A 16,074-nucleotide genomic window follows, 5' to 3' on the forward strand; every position below is an offset into this window, starting at 1 on the left:
AAATTGAAAAGGTTAATTGAAGGCCTGTGATCAAGACGAGCATTGACAGAAACATACCCGATACGGTCACGACGGTCAAGCCTCTCAATTACACAATTCCCAATTTAAAATACATTCGTACACGGTCGAATAAGAATACGCACACACGACAAACTTTTAGTCGGACCATAGTTGGTTCGGGCTTATAAATCATTATGAATATGAATAAAAACTTTGATTGACTTCGGGATTTTCATTTTTTTTTATTTCTCCAAGAGGCCAAAAGTCGACCTACCGTTTAGTCTGAAGTGTGAGCGTAAGCATAAAGAGACAAAAGTGATTTGTAATAAGATTATAATAAACACGTGAGCTATCGAGGGAATTGGGTCATTGTGGCAATTGTACGCGAGACTTTACCAATCTATGAGCAATTATTACACATTACTATGAATGTATACGATATATCGAATGCATTATTGCAGGTTTAGCACGTAAGTAATTGAAATACTAGAGGTGTCTTTACGCAGCACTGGACTGTCGCCAAAAATAATTGCTTCAACCCAACGTCTAGACCGAAGTCAAACAAACATGATTACAAAGCTTATTGCTGCTTATTGCTTCTTATTGACCTGGTGGTAACAAGACAACTGTTCAATCAGAGAGTCGATCTCTTAAGGTTTAGTAGATTTGGAAGAAATATCGTTCTAACTAGCTTAACTTCTATGCGGATCATTCAATAGTAAGTATAATAGGCTTAGAACTCACGCCTCATCATGTATTTCTTCTAAAGAGCATTCACGAATCACGGAATAAAATAAAAGTAAACTTAGGTATAAGTAATGAATATTAAGTACGATATTGGTGAAAGGTTGTTGAATTTAAACGTCCTCATTCAATGTAAAGTTCTCATATATGTGAACAACATTTCATCATCATCATCTCAGCCATAGGACGTCCACTGGTGAACATAGGCCTCCCCCTTTGATCTCCACAGATACCTGTTGGAAGCGACCTGCATCCAGCGTCTTCCGGCGACCTATTAAAAATAGAATTCTCGTTTTTTTGGCACGGCATTGCTTAAGACTGTTTGCTCAAGCCGATGGCTGAGCATTAAGTGTTTGCTAACTCATATTGTAGAATGTAGAAGATTCAGAGATATAATTTTAATGGATATTTGTACGGTTTTTATTACACGAAAGTTTTAATTTAAGTATCTACTCGTTTATTTGTGGCTTCTGTTTTCATATTGTGAGCTAGATACCTACTTTATGAATGTCTGAAGAGAATGGTTGAAGAGAGTCGAATCTATAAATATTAAATTTGAATATGTTAATATCCTCAAGTTTGACCTCAGATCTATGGCAAATTAAATCTTTTTCCTTCATATATAATCGAATATACGCATATAGAGACGTGCGAATATGTTGCGTCAATCTACTAATTCATGATGAGTAACTATTGACAGATTCCAGTTTCCATTCCGAACTTTTACGTAACTATTGAAACAGCCTTATGTCAAGGTTATGTTTACTTTGTTCAACATAAGTATTTCTCAAGTCGATTGCAATAGAAAAACACTCGTTAAAGGGCTATTTAAAGTGCTGCGGTTAAGCACTTCGGTTTTCCATTTTAGGGCATTGTTAAACTTTGCCGTAAAGTGATGAAATACAACTAAAACCAAATGTAAGCGTGTACTACTTAAGTTACTCATTACTGGGATGTGTATCTACACCTTTAAACTTAGGTGTGCCGACTTGCAATTACCAGTGCAGTGTTCCATGTGTAATTTAAATTCACGTTCGCAAAGTAATTTCTTATTAACGTGAACGATTGCTAAAGAGAATAAACACTAATCATAGGTGATGCGACCACCCATTACAGCGACATAATCATTCATTTCCTCTGAATGTGCTAATCATGGTACAACCTCATTATTAAACGGTCCCATCACAGGAAAATTTCCATTTAAAATGACTTCATGTATCATTGTACGTTCACAATTTTTGTACATAACATAAATTGCAACAGTGCAAGTCTATCGTTTCATAGTATTCAGTTACATTGTAGTTTACAATGTAACGAGGAATGCGATATGCAAACCGAATGTAGCATGCACCTCTATTTCGTGGCCCAAATAAGCAGCCACAAGCGTAACATAAGTAAAGGATACGAGTCGATAGTGAGTGCGGTCACGTCTCACATTCTGTACCAATAGTCTTCTCGAGAACGCAATTCGCGACGAGACGAACAAATTAGTTGCAAGAGCGTCTTACAAACAGAATAACTTCTGTTGCAAGCGTCTAATCAAAAGATTTTAAATCGATCAAATGTTACGCAGGCACGCGTTTCCTAGATTATGCCATGTTTGTATACAAAGATTATCTTCGCAACACAAATAAATATAGTTGTCTTAGGTAATAGTTACAGCAGTTAACAACATGCTAAATTACGACATTTTTCTTCTTAATTACAAAAAAACATTAAGTCGTAAGTCAACGCAAGTTTCACGCACGAGTTCCTATTTTCTCATAAAATATGAACGTTTATCACCGAAAGAGTAATAAATGTCATAATGTTAAAATTTTAAACTGGCGGTTATGGATGTTGCATTCGCTTCGGTAAATTCACATTGACCACAACAAAACTCAATGTAGGTCAACAAGATACCGCCTGCAGAAGAAGGTCACCGTCCGATATTTGTGAACCATGTAATACAGCATTGACAATTGCAAAAATATTATACAATCAAAACATTACATGACGTGAACATGTGATTCGTTATTGAAGCTAGGTAGTGCACGGTTATTTATTTCTTTGAACATCTTTAAGTTACGAGCTTATGCTTGATTGCAACAAACATGATTGTGGAGTGCGGCAGTATCATAGTTGTCATGTGTTCCGCGGAGGCGTTCCATGGTCCCATCAGCTTACATAAAGTGGGCATAAGTCGAGCACACTGACATTAACAGTTATATCAGAGTTAGCAGGTTAAGGTACAATGCGTTCGCGCTGCATTGCATCACCGGCGGCGCGGGCGGTACTTCCGCGCTGGCCGGTGGCGCCCGCGCCTCTCGGGAAGTGCCTTATTTTATTTGTAACTCGATGGCGGTTCGGTTTTTTCATCGAATCATTTGATGAGTTGCTTGTAGTCTTCCGGTTTTGTTTATCTCAAAAGGCAATCAGCACCGAATCTTGTTCTAATGATGAGTGAAAGTAAATGTCCCATCTAATTATATCACAAATTTATTTGGATTATACAATTACATTGCAGTTATCTGGTTCTTAAGCACCTGTGATAGTTGTTTAATTTCGGTTTTTTCGAAACTTATCAAACAACACGTTACCTTCACAATGACGTAATTTATTCAAATACCTAATAGCTTCACTTACATGAAGTAATCTTCAGAATGTTCTAGCAAGTGGAAAATTATCATAGATTAACGTTCAGTAGGAATTATGTTAACATTCTTATTAATTTATTCAACATTAAGAAACACGGCATTCGCAGTTATCTATGAACTTACGATGTGTGTATTTGTAAACAGTAGGTAGTTGATAACCATAGATAGCAGTAGATCCGGTGGTATGTGGTAAACTAACTACTGCATATTGGAGTGTCCTCGTTGAAAATATTCCAGCAAACAAAGACTAATAACCACAATCCATGATGTGCACATATCGAGCTGTCATGGGACAGTTTTCTTTTCTAGGCTGACGCAGTAATATACTAAATTTTTAACACAATTTCCGTTAGATACAAACAATTCTATTATGTCTAGAACCGGCAGTGTTTTAAGTCAGCAATACTTGTTTTGATAATAAATATACAACCCATCAAAACCCCCTAATAGCCATTGACATTTCAAGTTGACTATTTTAATTTGCAATTGGTAAATAACAAAAAACGGAAAGAATCGACTCGCAAAGTATACAGTCGGAGCAATTTTGTTTTTTAGAACTCTAGCAAATGACTGTAAATACTACATATTAATCCGAGTTGTATAGTAGGTATCTCCGTATTGGGTGTGTACGTCTACTCTATGTATAGATGATAATAGTCTACAAAATAAACTTCGCAACTAATTGAACAATACCTGTTTATTATTGTTATTGGCACTCATTAGGCCCTCCGATATACCGACTCGCATATGTACGCGCGATACGATTACGGGCAGCGGCGCGTGTAGCGAATTCGTAAATATTAATACTTTCGTAATAGACCTTTACATTAATAACGTATGTCGCCTTGGTCGGTATATATATGGAAAACTTCAAAATGCAACTGTTGCATTCATAAAAACTTTGCTAAGTACGAGTAATTTTTGGATATAATTTATCTTGCACCTGCAGTGGAAAATAAAATTTTGGTTTTATAATTAATCATTCGCGTTTATGCTTAAAGGTCAAATAATTATGAATACTTACTGATGCAAAAAAATGGTGGTAAAATTAATTAAACAATTTATTTCTGGCAAGAATGATCTTCAGACCTTATTATATCGACTGAACAGTTCACGAGCAACTTTTCGCCCTCTTTCGTACTGTTATCCATTGGTTTTAAGCTTTCTTAAAAGCTACCTCAAAAGCGTCTACTCTCTTTTGAGAATTCCCTTGCTTTATAAAAGACTCTTCGTTTAAAAATGCTACTTATTACTTATTGTATCTTCTCTCTTATTGCTACTTATAAAAATCTCATAATTAGTAATATTATGAGATTTTTCCCTGACGTAGATCGTGTTAAAACACAGGTCGTGTAATATAGCTTTTCGCTATTGATAGTCGAAGTTGTGCTGAATCGGGAACAAAATGAAATTTCCAAGGTATTCTGATAGTGCATAAAGAAGCTCAATGCATAAAGAAGACACAATAATAAACTTATACATAGATCCTACCCTTCGTGTATTAACACATAACATCGTAATAGCAACGCTCATACATCTACCCATTGCATAAGAAGTAAAGGGGGGATATCTTCCGCGTGCCCGACCGAAGCAAGGAAGCAAGCCGTAAGCCGAAGCCAAGGAAGCCAATCAGTACCCGAGATCTGAACATGACTGTAAATTACTAGCAGGGATCACGACACGAACTACTTTGAATATACTTTCCATTTGTTTGTAATCTCCGTTGCACAAAGGGGCATACGCACGACGTAGGTTCTAGGTAATAGAACGGAATTGTACCTACCTATGTACGAACTTATTTATACTTGATCGTGATACCTACTGGCTTATAACGAGTCGGTAGTTGCTCATGTTCATCTGGATACCAGCATTTAGTATTAAAGCAAATACCGAGAACTAGAATAATTTAACATCAAATTACTTCCGTGATCGTGTAGATTAGTCATCGGTGGGATCATCACGTTCACCTGCCATTGTTGGCACTAACTATATATAATAATGGCATAATTATCAATCCTTGCAAATTTATTATGCTGGAAAACCAACATAATAGTAAGTTTACGACTATGTACGTACGTAATCGAAAATTCTTAAGTGTTTAAAGTTTTATGAGGTATTGTCAATATCTTTGCAATATGTACTTAATTCCTTTTTAAAGTTATCTTTAATCTTTGTTCACAGATCCACAGAGCATGCGACGGCTTCACTTGACAGATAGACATCTTCGCGTGATGCTGTGGTGCATTCTGCTCGGCTTGCAGCCAGCCTTCGCTGGCATTCTCGACCCATTCAACTGGGCGCGATCAGATCGCATAGAGGTCAACATCCCATGGTTACCATGTAGGTTTCGTATACCAATACATCAACCTTTATCTGAATAGAGAAGAATCAAGAACGTTCAAATTTTTTGAGTTCCAAATTCTAATGCAATTGTTTTTTTTTTTCAGTTGAAAATGAAACAAGATGCTATGATGAGCTAGGATGCTTGAACATCACAAGGAGTTGGTATCATCTCATCCATAGGCCATTCAATGTTTTCCCGTTGCCGAGAGTTGTCATCAATACCAGGTAATGTATAATGTCCCATTAATAACAATACGGATTTAATAACCTGTCATCATCGTAAAACATTAAATGCCTGTCATCAATAAAATATAGAAACGGGGACCGCTTGTAGCAAGTTTGTCACGACAATACGTAGAGGTAGATTTCACTTCAATCAATATATCTATTGAAATATAGCTACAGTGAAATTTCAATTTCAGGTTTATTTTGTATACAAAGAAGAACCCGACTGATGGACAATTGTTGAACGTGAATGTTAACAAAACCATAGTGAAGTCCAATTTCAACCCAAAGAGACTTACGAAGATGATCATTCACGGTTTCATCGACACGCCACTCTCCAACTGGGTACCTGCATTATACACCGTCTAACATGATATTTGCAAGTTAAACAGGCAATAAATTAACCCTAATGTTTTGTGATTTAGGTCAGTGAAATGAAAGATGAGCTCGTGAAAGCAGGTGATTTCAATGTAGTTATAGTAGACTGGGCGGGTGGCAGTCTGCCATTGTATACGCAAGCTACGGCCAACACCAGGCTAGTAGGACTAGAAGTAGCACATTTCATCAATACTTTACAGGTACCCTGAATACAAAGAGTTAACTTTTAAAATGAAACGATATTGATAGAAAATATAGGTATATTAATCCTGGGTAATATTCCAGAAAGAACATGGTGTGGATCCATTGGATGTACACATTATAGGCCACTCCTTAGGTGCCCACACAGCAGGTTATGCAGGTGAAAGAATACAGGTAAGTGCACTCCTCTGTAGGTTACTTACAATATGATACGTTACATGATGTTACGTATATTCCTTTTCATATTTTCTTTGATTTAGCCTCTCGTTCCATAGGGCTTAGGAAGGATAACAGGCCTCGACCCGGCGGAACCGTACTTCCAAGGAATGCCGACGCATGTGCGGCTAGACCCGACCGACGCTCAGCTCGTCGACGTCATTCATACCGACGGAAAGAGCATTTTCCTTTTAGGTAATGCATTGGACGTAACTGTGTATTTATTTGTATATTCGTGATACTGCACGTAAGCTTCGTATAATCCACACCGCACTATCGTGTTTCATGTACATTTGTTCAACACGAAATAATAATATGACGTTTGTTGTTAACATGATTAAGCTTTGTCGCTTTACCATCTAATCATTTACTAACCCTTATATATGTATTTATTATGTGAATATGTACCATACGCTTATTTGCTTTTCATTTCCATTGTTCATTTGTATAGTATATCTGAGTATATATTTATCGCGTTATATGGTAACTAATTAATCAACGGTTTATTTCACGCGTGCGACAGATTTTGTGTTTATGGCAGGATATGGAATGTCACAACCCGTGGGGCATTTGGATTTCTATCCTAACAACGGGAAGGAGCAGCCAGGTTGTGACCTAACTGAAGGACCACTTGTACCGCTGACTCTTGTCAAACAAGGACTTGAAGAAGCTTCGCGGGTTCTAGTGGCGTGTAACCACGTCAGAGCCATTAAACTGTTCACAGAATCTATCAATGGGAAGTGTTCTTATATAGGTAAGAAATTATAGCGTAAATAAAGCTCTAAATGGTATGTTTAATTCCATATTAACGATTTTTCATAGTCAAAATAGTTTCTGCAATATTTGTGTTTATATAAAGATACACTTTCAGGACACCAGTGCCCGTCATATCAACATTTTCTGACAGGAAAATGTTTCCATTGCGGACATGGTTGTGCAATAATGGGGTATGTTCGATTACTAAGCCTACGTCTTATTTTTTAATGTATAATGTATGAACTTATTATTTTATCTATATGTATGTAATTTGGTAGATTCCATGCAGACAGCTCTCCTGGTTTGATTACGAATAAAAACAATCAATCGGAGAATGAGGTCTATCCGTCTGAAGAGCATGATACGATTGGCGCCAAGTATTACCTCAGCACAGGCAAAGACCTACCGTATTGTCGTAAGTACCTAGAACGCATACAATCATTAGGTAGGATTATTGCCGATCGACTTGAAAAAAATTAGGTAGCAAAACCCGAATCTGGAAAGTCCAGTTAGTAGTTAAGTTTCTGAACTGCTTACAAACCGCATACACCACGAACATAGATAATGTCGTAAATATTTATTCTACACAAAACTACCGTATGTGAAGTATAAATCAAAAAAGTCAGTCTAGGCACAGTTAAGCACGACTGTCAATTACAACTGAGTAAAGTTGACCCCTTAGAAAACTCCTCATTTCAACATATGTCCCTAATAGACCAGCTAATGTGGTTCCTTTCTCCCTAATAACAGCATGTGGCTGATTGCTTTCAAGCTCATGTTACAACACAATACTTGCCAATTTGGAATGCGGTTTGGTCATTTGACATTTGCATAGAAATTTCTCAAGAATCTAGAACTGGTACAGTTAGAACATGGTGCACCAGTTTCATGAAACTTTTTGTTCCTAAGAACTACATACAAAACCGATTTTTTTTTCAGAACTCCACTATAGAGTGGCTATTCAACTGGCGAATCCCAAAGGTGCCGAATCGTGGGTGCAGGTAATTTCTATAGTTTTAATAAATTTGATTTTATAACATCATTGTATTAAATTATTACATATTTATTAATATCTGGACATGTTCTATTGACAGGGCTTCCTGAAGGTAACTTTGTTGTCCGACAGAGGCGTCATTCGCGGAATGGACTTAACCCCAAATAACTACGTAAAGTAAGAAATGCTTTCATATGTAATTGTACCAAATTACTTTCTCAAATATACTGTTATTGGATCACCACGATTGTGTTATTTTACAGATTAGAGCATGGCACTACTTACACAATAGTAGTAACACACCCTATGGACTTGGGAGGAAAAGTTAGAAAGGTAACCTTTGTGTTTTAAATTTTGAATGTGATGACCTTTTATTTCCATTGGCAGTAGTTCTAATGCCAAGCTCATCTCTCTCCTGCTATGTCAAAGACCATCTTGAAACGAATTCTTCATTCTATTATTTGTTGTTATACTCAAAAATTGTTGTTGTTCTCAAAAAAATCTATGTATCTCTGTGCCAATCTGTTATCAATTACTGCATCCCAGTATGGGGTGGAGCGTCAAAAATCAGATTCCTTGAGTTGGAGCGGGCTCAAAGAGCTGTCCTCAAAGTCATGACTAGAAAGCCATTTAAATATCCAACAACACACCTTTATGCTGACTGTCAGTTGTTAAGTATCAGGCAGCTTTATGTGCTCGCATCTATTCAGAGAAGACACAGGACAGTTTCCCCACTCCAGTGCAACAACAACAGACGCAGGAACCCCCCACCTTGTCCTAGAGTTTCACATACAACATCCTTCGCAGAAAGACATTACTATGTCATGAGTTCTAAACTTTACAATAGAATAAACAAAAACTGTAACATCCAAAATCTAACCACACATGAAGCTAAAAATTTAGTTAAAAAGTACCTATTACAACTAAATTACCAAGAGACTGAAAACTTGCTTACCTTTACCATATAATCATACACATCATCATCATACAATCATACACATACATATTACACCACACATGTACTATATATATATCTTCACAATTACACCAACACACCTCACACATCACATACCAAACACTACTTCTGCATGCATTTTTTTAAATTTTGTATAAAAATAGAAAATAATAATAATTTCTCTCATCGTAAATCAATAAAGCAATGACATGATCTGAGCAGTGACACACAAAAGTTAATCAATTATGATTGAGACTTGTACTGAACAAACTATCTCCTGAGATACAGGCTATACCTAGTTCAGGGGATAGGGTGTAACGTTTGTGGCATATGAACCACTATAATATAATGTGAAATTATGTGTTACTATACTATCATATTACTTGTATCCTTGTGGTGAGAAATAAAAATGTTTTTTTTTTTTTTTTTTTTTTGTGTTTTAGGTGGAACTATCGTGGGAGTACGACATGAATGTACTAGAGCCGCGATCTCTATGCATACTGTGGTGTAATGACCGCCTGTACGTCAAGTCTGTTCTCGTTGACCAAATGGAACTGCCAAGCAGAGGGTACGATTTTTTACTAAATCATCATCATCATCATCATAGCATCATAGCTAAACAGTTACATGTCTTTATTTTCAGGAAACGAAACGTTGACTTCAGCACAAAGTTGTGCACACCGAAACGTGAATTTGCTGAAATCCCCAACAGGGGCTCTGCCAGTTTCTATGACAACTGCGGCAGGTAGCTGTGCCATAAATAACACGTAGGCTTTCCACTATAAACTTTACAGTCTATTCACATAGACTCTGAGAAAAAGCTTTAAAATGAAAAGTGGACGTAGTAACGAAATGGACACATTCGCCGAAGTGAAATTATCAGTGCAGTGATAGTTTTCATGCGTGAACTTGTTACAGGGTGAACATTTAGCTGCGTTTATTTAAATTATGAACTTGTGTTTTTATTAGATCAAGAGAAGCAACATCGGAGTTTAGGTTAAAAAAAGTTTAACTGTAAATAAAACACTCAATTAACAAAATTGTAAATAGTCTACGCATTTGAACAAAGTTTCGAGATATTTTTTTATGAATTGTGGATGTTATAAAGCGTTCTGTGTATTTTTGGACATTTATTTTGTTATATTGTTACAACAATCTCAGTAACTAATTGACTGAATTTATTTTTGTATACATATGTACTTATTGTAATCTTATGACTAGTGAAATACTCAAAGTTTTTGTAGATATTATGAGTTGATAAAGACTTGTAAATATTTAAGAGTTATATTTATATTTTTTTAAGATTTTAGTTCTAAATCATTGAGGTAGCAACTGACAAAATGGCGCTACATTCATACCTACAGTTTTACTTTGTCCTTTGTTAATTTAATGGAAACATACTAAAAATTAAATACTTATGGATAATTTACATCAGGTAGACTACTTTTTCTGTTTGAGTTTGAATCTTTAGAGAATAAACGAACCTGTGTAAATTAGTCATAGTTATCGATATGCCTTTAGGTATATATAACTTTATATTTATTACTTGGAACCAAGATCATCGGACAATCTAATTCATATTTCCATTACGTGGACCATATAACTTTAGGTTTCCCATACAAAACGATCAAACATGTAGTTTTAATTGATAACAAAAAAGTACAATTTATTTTAAAGCCTAGACAATACAATAGACCCCAACTTGTTATTCACCCTCAAAAAATCTACAGAATTACAATACTAAATTCATCGATAAATAAGTTTGACCTAGGTACTCAGGTAATTTGTCTTATGAGATTGGTTCCGTATTGATTGTTAACTGGGTAGGTACTTTTGGTACCTAACTGTACAAATGTTCTTCTAGTAATTAATTTACCTACCTATATGAAAAGGAGCTGTATGAAGATTAAAGATACAAGTTAGTTAATTTTAACGTTAATTTCACACACCTATGAAAATCCTGCAGTTCCCCAAGACCGAATTTAAATATTTAAGTCGTAAATAGGGTACGTTAATTAAATCTAATCATCTCCTAACATCCTAAGTCTAACTAGCTTTTGGTGATCGATAATACCAAAGCGTCACATTTTCCAGTTCGAGTTTTTATGTTAGTAGGTACTGGTTCATTTCATACGATAAATTCAAAAGTTTGTTAAATGTCATATTTATAAAAAAAATGCACAAATCCTTAAATAAAAAGATTTTATTATTAAAAATTTTATTACAATACCCCATTCCCAAAGTTTCAGCATTGCCCGGACAATGAGGACGCCTGGGATTTAGTCGACGACACGTGGGTCTCGTCATTTTTAGACTCGCGGATAGATAGCTTCGTTATAATGAAGATAGATAATAGCTACCTAGACTGAGATTCTGTTGAATAATCAACGGTTTCTTAACCACTCAAGCGTTCGCGTGCGACACCTGTCAACACCTCGTACGTTCACGACGCGATTCAACACAGATCGAGCGCGATCTGTGTTGAATCGCGTCGAGCGCCCCTTTTTGGGCGACTATAGTCGCCCGGACGCTTGAGTGGTTAAAATAACGATATCCCTCCGTACCTCAAAGAAATTTTTTTCAGTGCTGCTTCTCAATTCTCCTCACTGGTACTTGGTCTTGGAAAGTTATCGAAAGATCGGAACAAACAAGGGATTAGACTTGATCTAAAGTATCTAGTGAAGTACTCACTCCGAAATTCTTGGACGTGATCGTCAATGAGCAATAGGCATGATGACAAATTTTTAAATTCCTTTGTATGATGTAGGTATACGTCTATTTTGTATGAAAAATTATTAATTTTAAGAAAATGCGAAGATTTTTTATCAAATAATTGTATTTTTCTCTGTCCACTTTCAATCCGGCGCAAAAACGCTTGTCAGTGTCATGTCGTCACTTGTGACGTCACGACTGAAATTACAAGACGCAAGTAAACAACGCTCGTGCAATAATTAAGTTTTTTGTGTTATTAAATATGAATTCGAAAGTGCATAGGTGTTGTGGGGTCCCCCAGTGTAAGAACACATCCAAAACAACTCCTGATAAGTTATTTGTGTACGTTCCTCACAATAAAAAAATACGAAACAAGTGGCTTAAACTTGCAAGGCGAGATTCAAAAGCAATATTGCTCAGGGTACAACTTTATTTTTCTGAAGATCACTTTGATGTAAGTTATTACATAGTTCTCTAGATTCTAACATAGAAGTTTTTTTTAATTAAACTAATACACTTACATGGAAGTTTTTTTAATTAAACTAGTATACTTACATGGAAGTTTTAACATTTCTAAATTCAGCTGAACAAAAATCTTTATTTGATGCCAAAAACTCTCCCAGCATTATGATATCAATTCTAGGCAAATTAGCGCTGTTTGCCTTGATAAATCCGGGCTCCATAACTCGTATTATAAACAATTAATTAATTAAAAACAAAGATCGCAGTGGAAGTTCACAATAACGAAATGTGACGTTCGCGCGCTTTCGCGCGAGTTGTTTTGAGAGATGACGTCACGAGCTCTGATTGGTGTTCAAGATATCATGGCGGATTGCCTTATTTCGTAATTTTATTTTATAAAATTACATATTAATCACATTATTAATAAAGAAAATAATGCGCGTTTTATATCCCAAGCTTCAAGTTTAATTTAATAAATATATTATTTTAATGATTTTTGATTACTGTCATCATGCCTATTGGAGAAGCATGTGCGTAATGGTGCGTAAATAAGTGTAGCAAACAGCCAAGTAAAATGATTTCAATCTATTCGAGAAATCTTTATTATTCAGCCTATATCCTAAAATTGCCAGGAAAAATAAAGGAATTTTACCATGCATTTTCATAGGTAAATAAAGACAGAATTAAATAAAGACAATATTAGGTTATTCCAAGTGTAAACTTAAATTATGTCTTTATTTACAAAACGAATGCATGTTTAGATAACAATATTAAGATCTTGATAATAGGGAATTTAAAATATCAATGGTAACGTATCAATGGTACGTTACTATATAAACGCATGAACATATTTTTCAACAAGTGTCAAACTGAATTCAAAGACAGATGACATTAGCTTGTGTGTCATTGATTGACAGATTCAATTTCATTCCCATTTTCCAAAACAGATTTCTCCAGCTGATTTGTTTTGGAAAAATAATATTTCCTAAATTATTGACATAGTTAATTAAATAGCTATCGGTTAGTTATGTACGTAGGGAACTGTACAGCTAAGATTATAAGGTAAAATGTCTTCAAAAACTTCGAAGTTTGCTCTAGCGTTATCATGTTCTGTAACGATCGGAATCGTAGCCTACGTGCATATTAAGCAACAATCAGACAGGTAAGCATCAGTTATAACAAATAACTTCATATATTAAGATAAAATAATCGCCCCTAAGACGACCCACTGACCAAGTTATTTCCTCTGGTTCTAAATTGTTTACTCTGAGTTAAAACTCAGAGTAAATGCAAATTACAAGAGCGGGTGTAAAAAATGTCACTATGTGTTCATAATTTCTTTATCTTATAATTATGATCAAAGTGAGCTTGTCTTGACAACTTACTAGATAGCATATTGACAAAGTATATTACTCTAATAAAAGAAAATGGTTACCACTGGTGTGACCTAGTTCTTGACTTGACTATTTTAAAATGCTTGTCCTTTTGATTATCCGGTGGGCCTACATCTATATCACATAACTAAGACGCCCCACTGACCAAATACTTTTCTACAATATAAATAACTTGTTGACATAGCAAAAAGGCTTGTCAAACTCTTCACATGACCAGAGGGCTGGCTTGTTCTTCAGACAAAGAATTAGCATTGCCATTCAACGTGGCCATGCGGCCAGTCTTCTGGGCACGTTTCCAGGGGACAGCATTGTTGAGATTTACTTCGACGCCTAACACAGCTGTTTTTTTGTTTTATTATTTTTAATCTAGTTGTTGATGATAATTTTAAGTTATTAAAAGCTTAGATAAATTTAATTTTATTGTAAATATTCCAAAACCTTAAATAAGAAATAAAATTACTTGTTTCAGAGAAAAAATGCATGAAGGAGTAATAAGGGATGTTGAGCGGCAACAAAGGCGTAAAATAGAGAACCTGTACATATTGGAAAAACAAAATGAATTAACTAAGAAACTGAAGAAAGAATTAGGAAACTAGTCAATCAAACACAATGCCCCGATAAGACAATATTTATTATTTACAGAGCTAATATGAAACTAAAATAACTAGATAATAGGTAATTAAATGAACTACTAAGTTACTGTTTTTTTTCTTTCAACCAAGCCTCTAGCATTACATCTTTAAGTTTTAGATCAACACCTGTAGGATACTTTTTATCTGCACCATCAACAACCCCATCAAGCTCTAGCTTCTCTTTGGCTACAGCAGCCAAACATTCAAATGTACGTGGCTCCCAGCATGCCAAATCAGACAATGATTTACGGTCTAGCATAATGTTAGCTCGGTCCAAGCCTTCTTTCAATGTGTATTGAGTTATGTTGTGTTGTTCGCAAGCAGCACCGATCCTTGTGGTCCAAAGATCTATCATATCTTGTTTCTTCAATTTCCTAGCTTTAGTTGCATAAACTAGAGCTCTGTGAACATTGCGTACGGCAATAGTATAACAGTTTCTCCGACGACCGACGTAGTGTGCGGCTAATCTAAAAATCCTTCTCTTCCTCCAAAATTCATCGGGACCACGAGAACGAACCCAATTAGCAACTGTAAGGAACACCATTCTGCGCTGAAATTGCAAAGGTTATGTAGTGACTACGTGATATTTTGAAAGTATTTGATAAACATAATTCTTTGTATTTACACAAAAAAGAATACTTACACTTTTCTTCTTTAGGAAATGTTAATGTTTTCAATCAATACGAATGTTCTGATTCTGAATACATATAGGTTAGGTTAGGTGTCACGAATGTCAATAATGTCACTGTCAGATTACATTTACAACCTTCATTCTTGAAAATCCTCCTAAAATATTTGTAGTTTGCGCGCCGCGAAAGAAGTCCGATAGATGCGGCGGTCTAGTATCTAAGCCAAAACTAAATCCGATAAATCATTCCAAACTTAAGTCAATTAATCTACGTCTCGTTGTCAACTACACCAAACAATACCTTATTCATACTAATATCACAGGCAAATTACTAATATTTAGCTGTGTACTTTTGAACTTTTAGAATGTGTGACTAATTTTTGTGTTAATATCGTCATGCAATATATGGAGTTAACGTTGTGCAGCAGTTTTGGAACTTTGCACCTATATGTGTACCTAGCTGACAATAGCATGTTGAGAAGCTCTCGCTCGATGAGCGCATTTATGCCTGTAGCACACCTCCGCTGCGAAACCCAAAGGGCGAAACTGCCATAGTTTCGCTGTGAGTTGTGAATTGTTGGGCGGCGAAACAATAGCGAAATTCCCTGCTCTAACGTACAAAACTGACTATGACGTTGTCTCTTTCTAACATGATTTCGCTCATTTGCTTAGGCGCCGTCTACATCTCCGCTCGTTGTCCGCCAGTTGTCCGCCAGGGCGGAGATGTAGACGGCGACTAAGCAAATGAGCGAAATCATGTTAGAAAGAGACAACGTCATAGTCAGTTTTGTACGTTAG

General features: G+C 35.8%; 2 protein-coding genes across 4 annotated transcripts in view; one reads left to right on the forward strand and one right to left on the reverse strand.

Moving 5' to 3' along the window:
• The window catches only part of LOC124630544 (pancreatic triacylglycerol lipase-like), a 30,979-nt gene extending 19,315 nt beyond the window's left edge, over positions 1–11,664 (forward strand). The window contains exons 1-15 of one of the 3 annotated variants that reach the window (XM_047164495.1): positions 4,981–5,432; positions 5,562–5,720; positions 5,828–5,948; positions 6,146–6,293; positions 6,374–6,526; positions 6,612–6,701; positions 6,803–6,938; positions 7,267–7,497; positions 7,615–7,690; positions 7,778–7,914; positions 8,439–8,500; positions 8,594–8,670; positions 8,757–8,826; positions 9,892–10,016; positions 10,092–11,664. In XM_047164495.1, the coding sequence (XP_047020451.1) occupies positions 5,411–5,432; positions 5,562–5,720; positions 5,828–5,948; positions 6,146–6,293; positions 6,374–6,526; positions 6,612–6,701; positions 6,803–6,938; positions 7,267–7,497; positions 7,615–7,690; positions 7,778–7,914; positions 8,439–8,500; positions 8,594–8,670; positions 8,757–8,826; positions 9,892–10,016; positions 10,092–10,197 (1,713 nt within the window). In that variant the 5' untranslated portion in view covers positions 4,981–5,410 and the 3' untranslated portion in view covers positions 10,198–11,664. Of the gene's footprint in view, positions 1–4,980; positions 5,433–5,561; positions 5,721–5,827; positions 5,949–6,145; positions 6,294–6,373; positions 6,527–6,611; positions 6,702–6,802; positions 6,939–7,266; positions 7,498–7,614; positions 7,691–7,777; positions 7,915–8,438; positions 8,501–8,593; positions 8,671–8,756; positions 8,827–9,891; positions 10,017–10,091 lie in introns of those variants that run through there. The other 2 variants (XM_047164496.1, XM_047164497.1) reach the window with 2 other exon arrangements.
• Positions 11,665–14,629: 2,965 nt separating this feature from the next.
• On the reverse strand, positions 14,630–15,451 carry LOC124630688 (39S ribosomal protein L20, mitochondrial). The gene is made up of 2 exons (XM_047164652.1): positions 15,292–15,451; positions 14,630–15,198 (listed from the first exon to the last, which is right to left on the reverse strand). The coding sequence occupies exon 2, from the start codon at positions 15,190–15,192 to the stop codon at positions 14,713–14,715; it is 480 nt and encodes a 159-aa protein (XP_047020608.1). The 5' UTR covers positions 15,193–15,198; positions 15,292–15,451; the 3' UTR covers positions 14,630–14,712.
• Between the last annotated feature and the right edge of the window lie 623 nt (positions 15,452–16,074).

The sequence above is a fragment of the Helicoverpa zea genome, chromosome 5 (assembly GCF_022581195.2).
Source record: "Helicoverpa zea isolate HzStark_Cry1AcR chromosome 5, ilHelZeax1.1, whole genome shotgun sequence".
Lineage (NCBI taxonomy): Eukaryota > Metazoa > Arthropoda > Insecta > Lepidoptera > Noctuidae > Helicoverpa > Helicoverpa zea.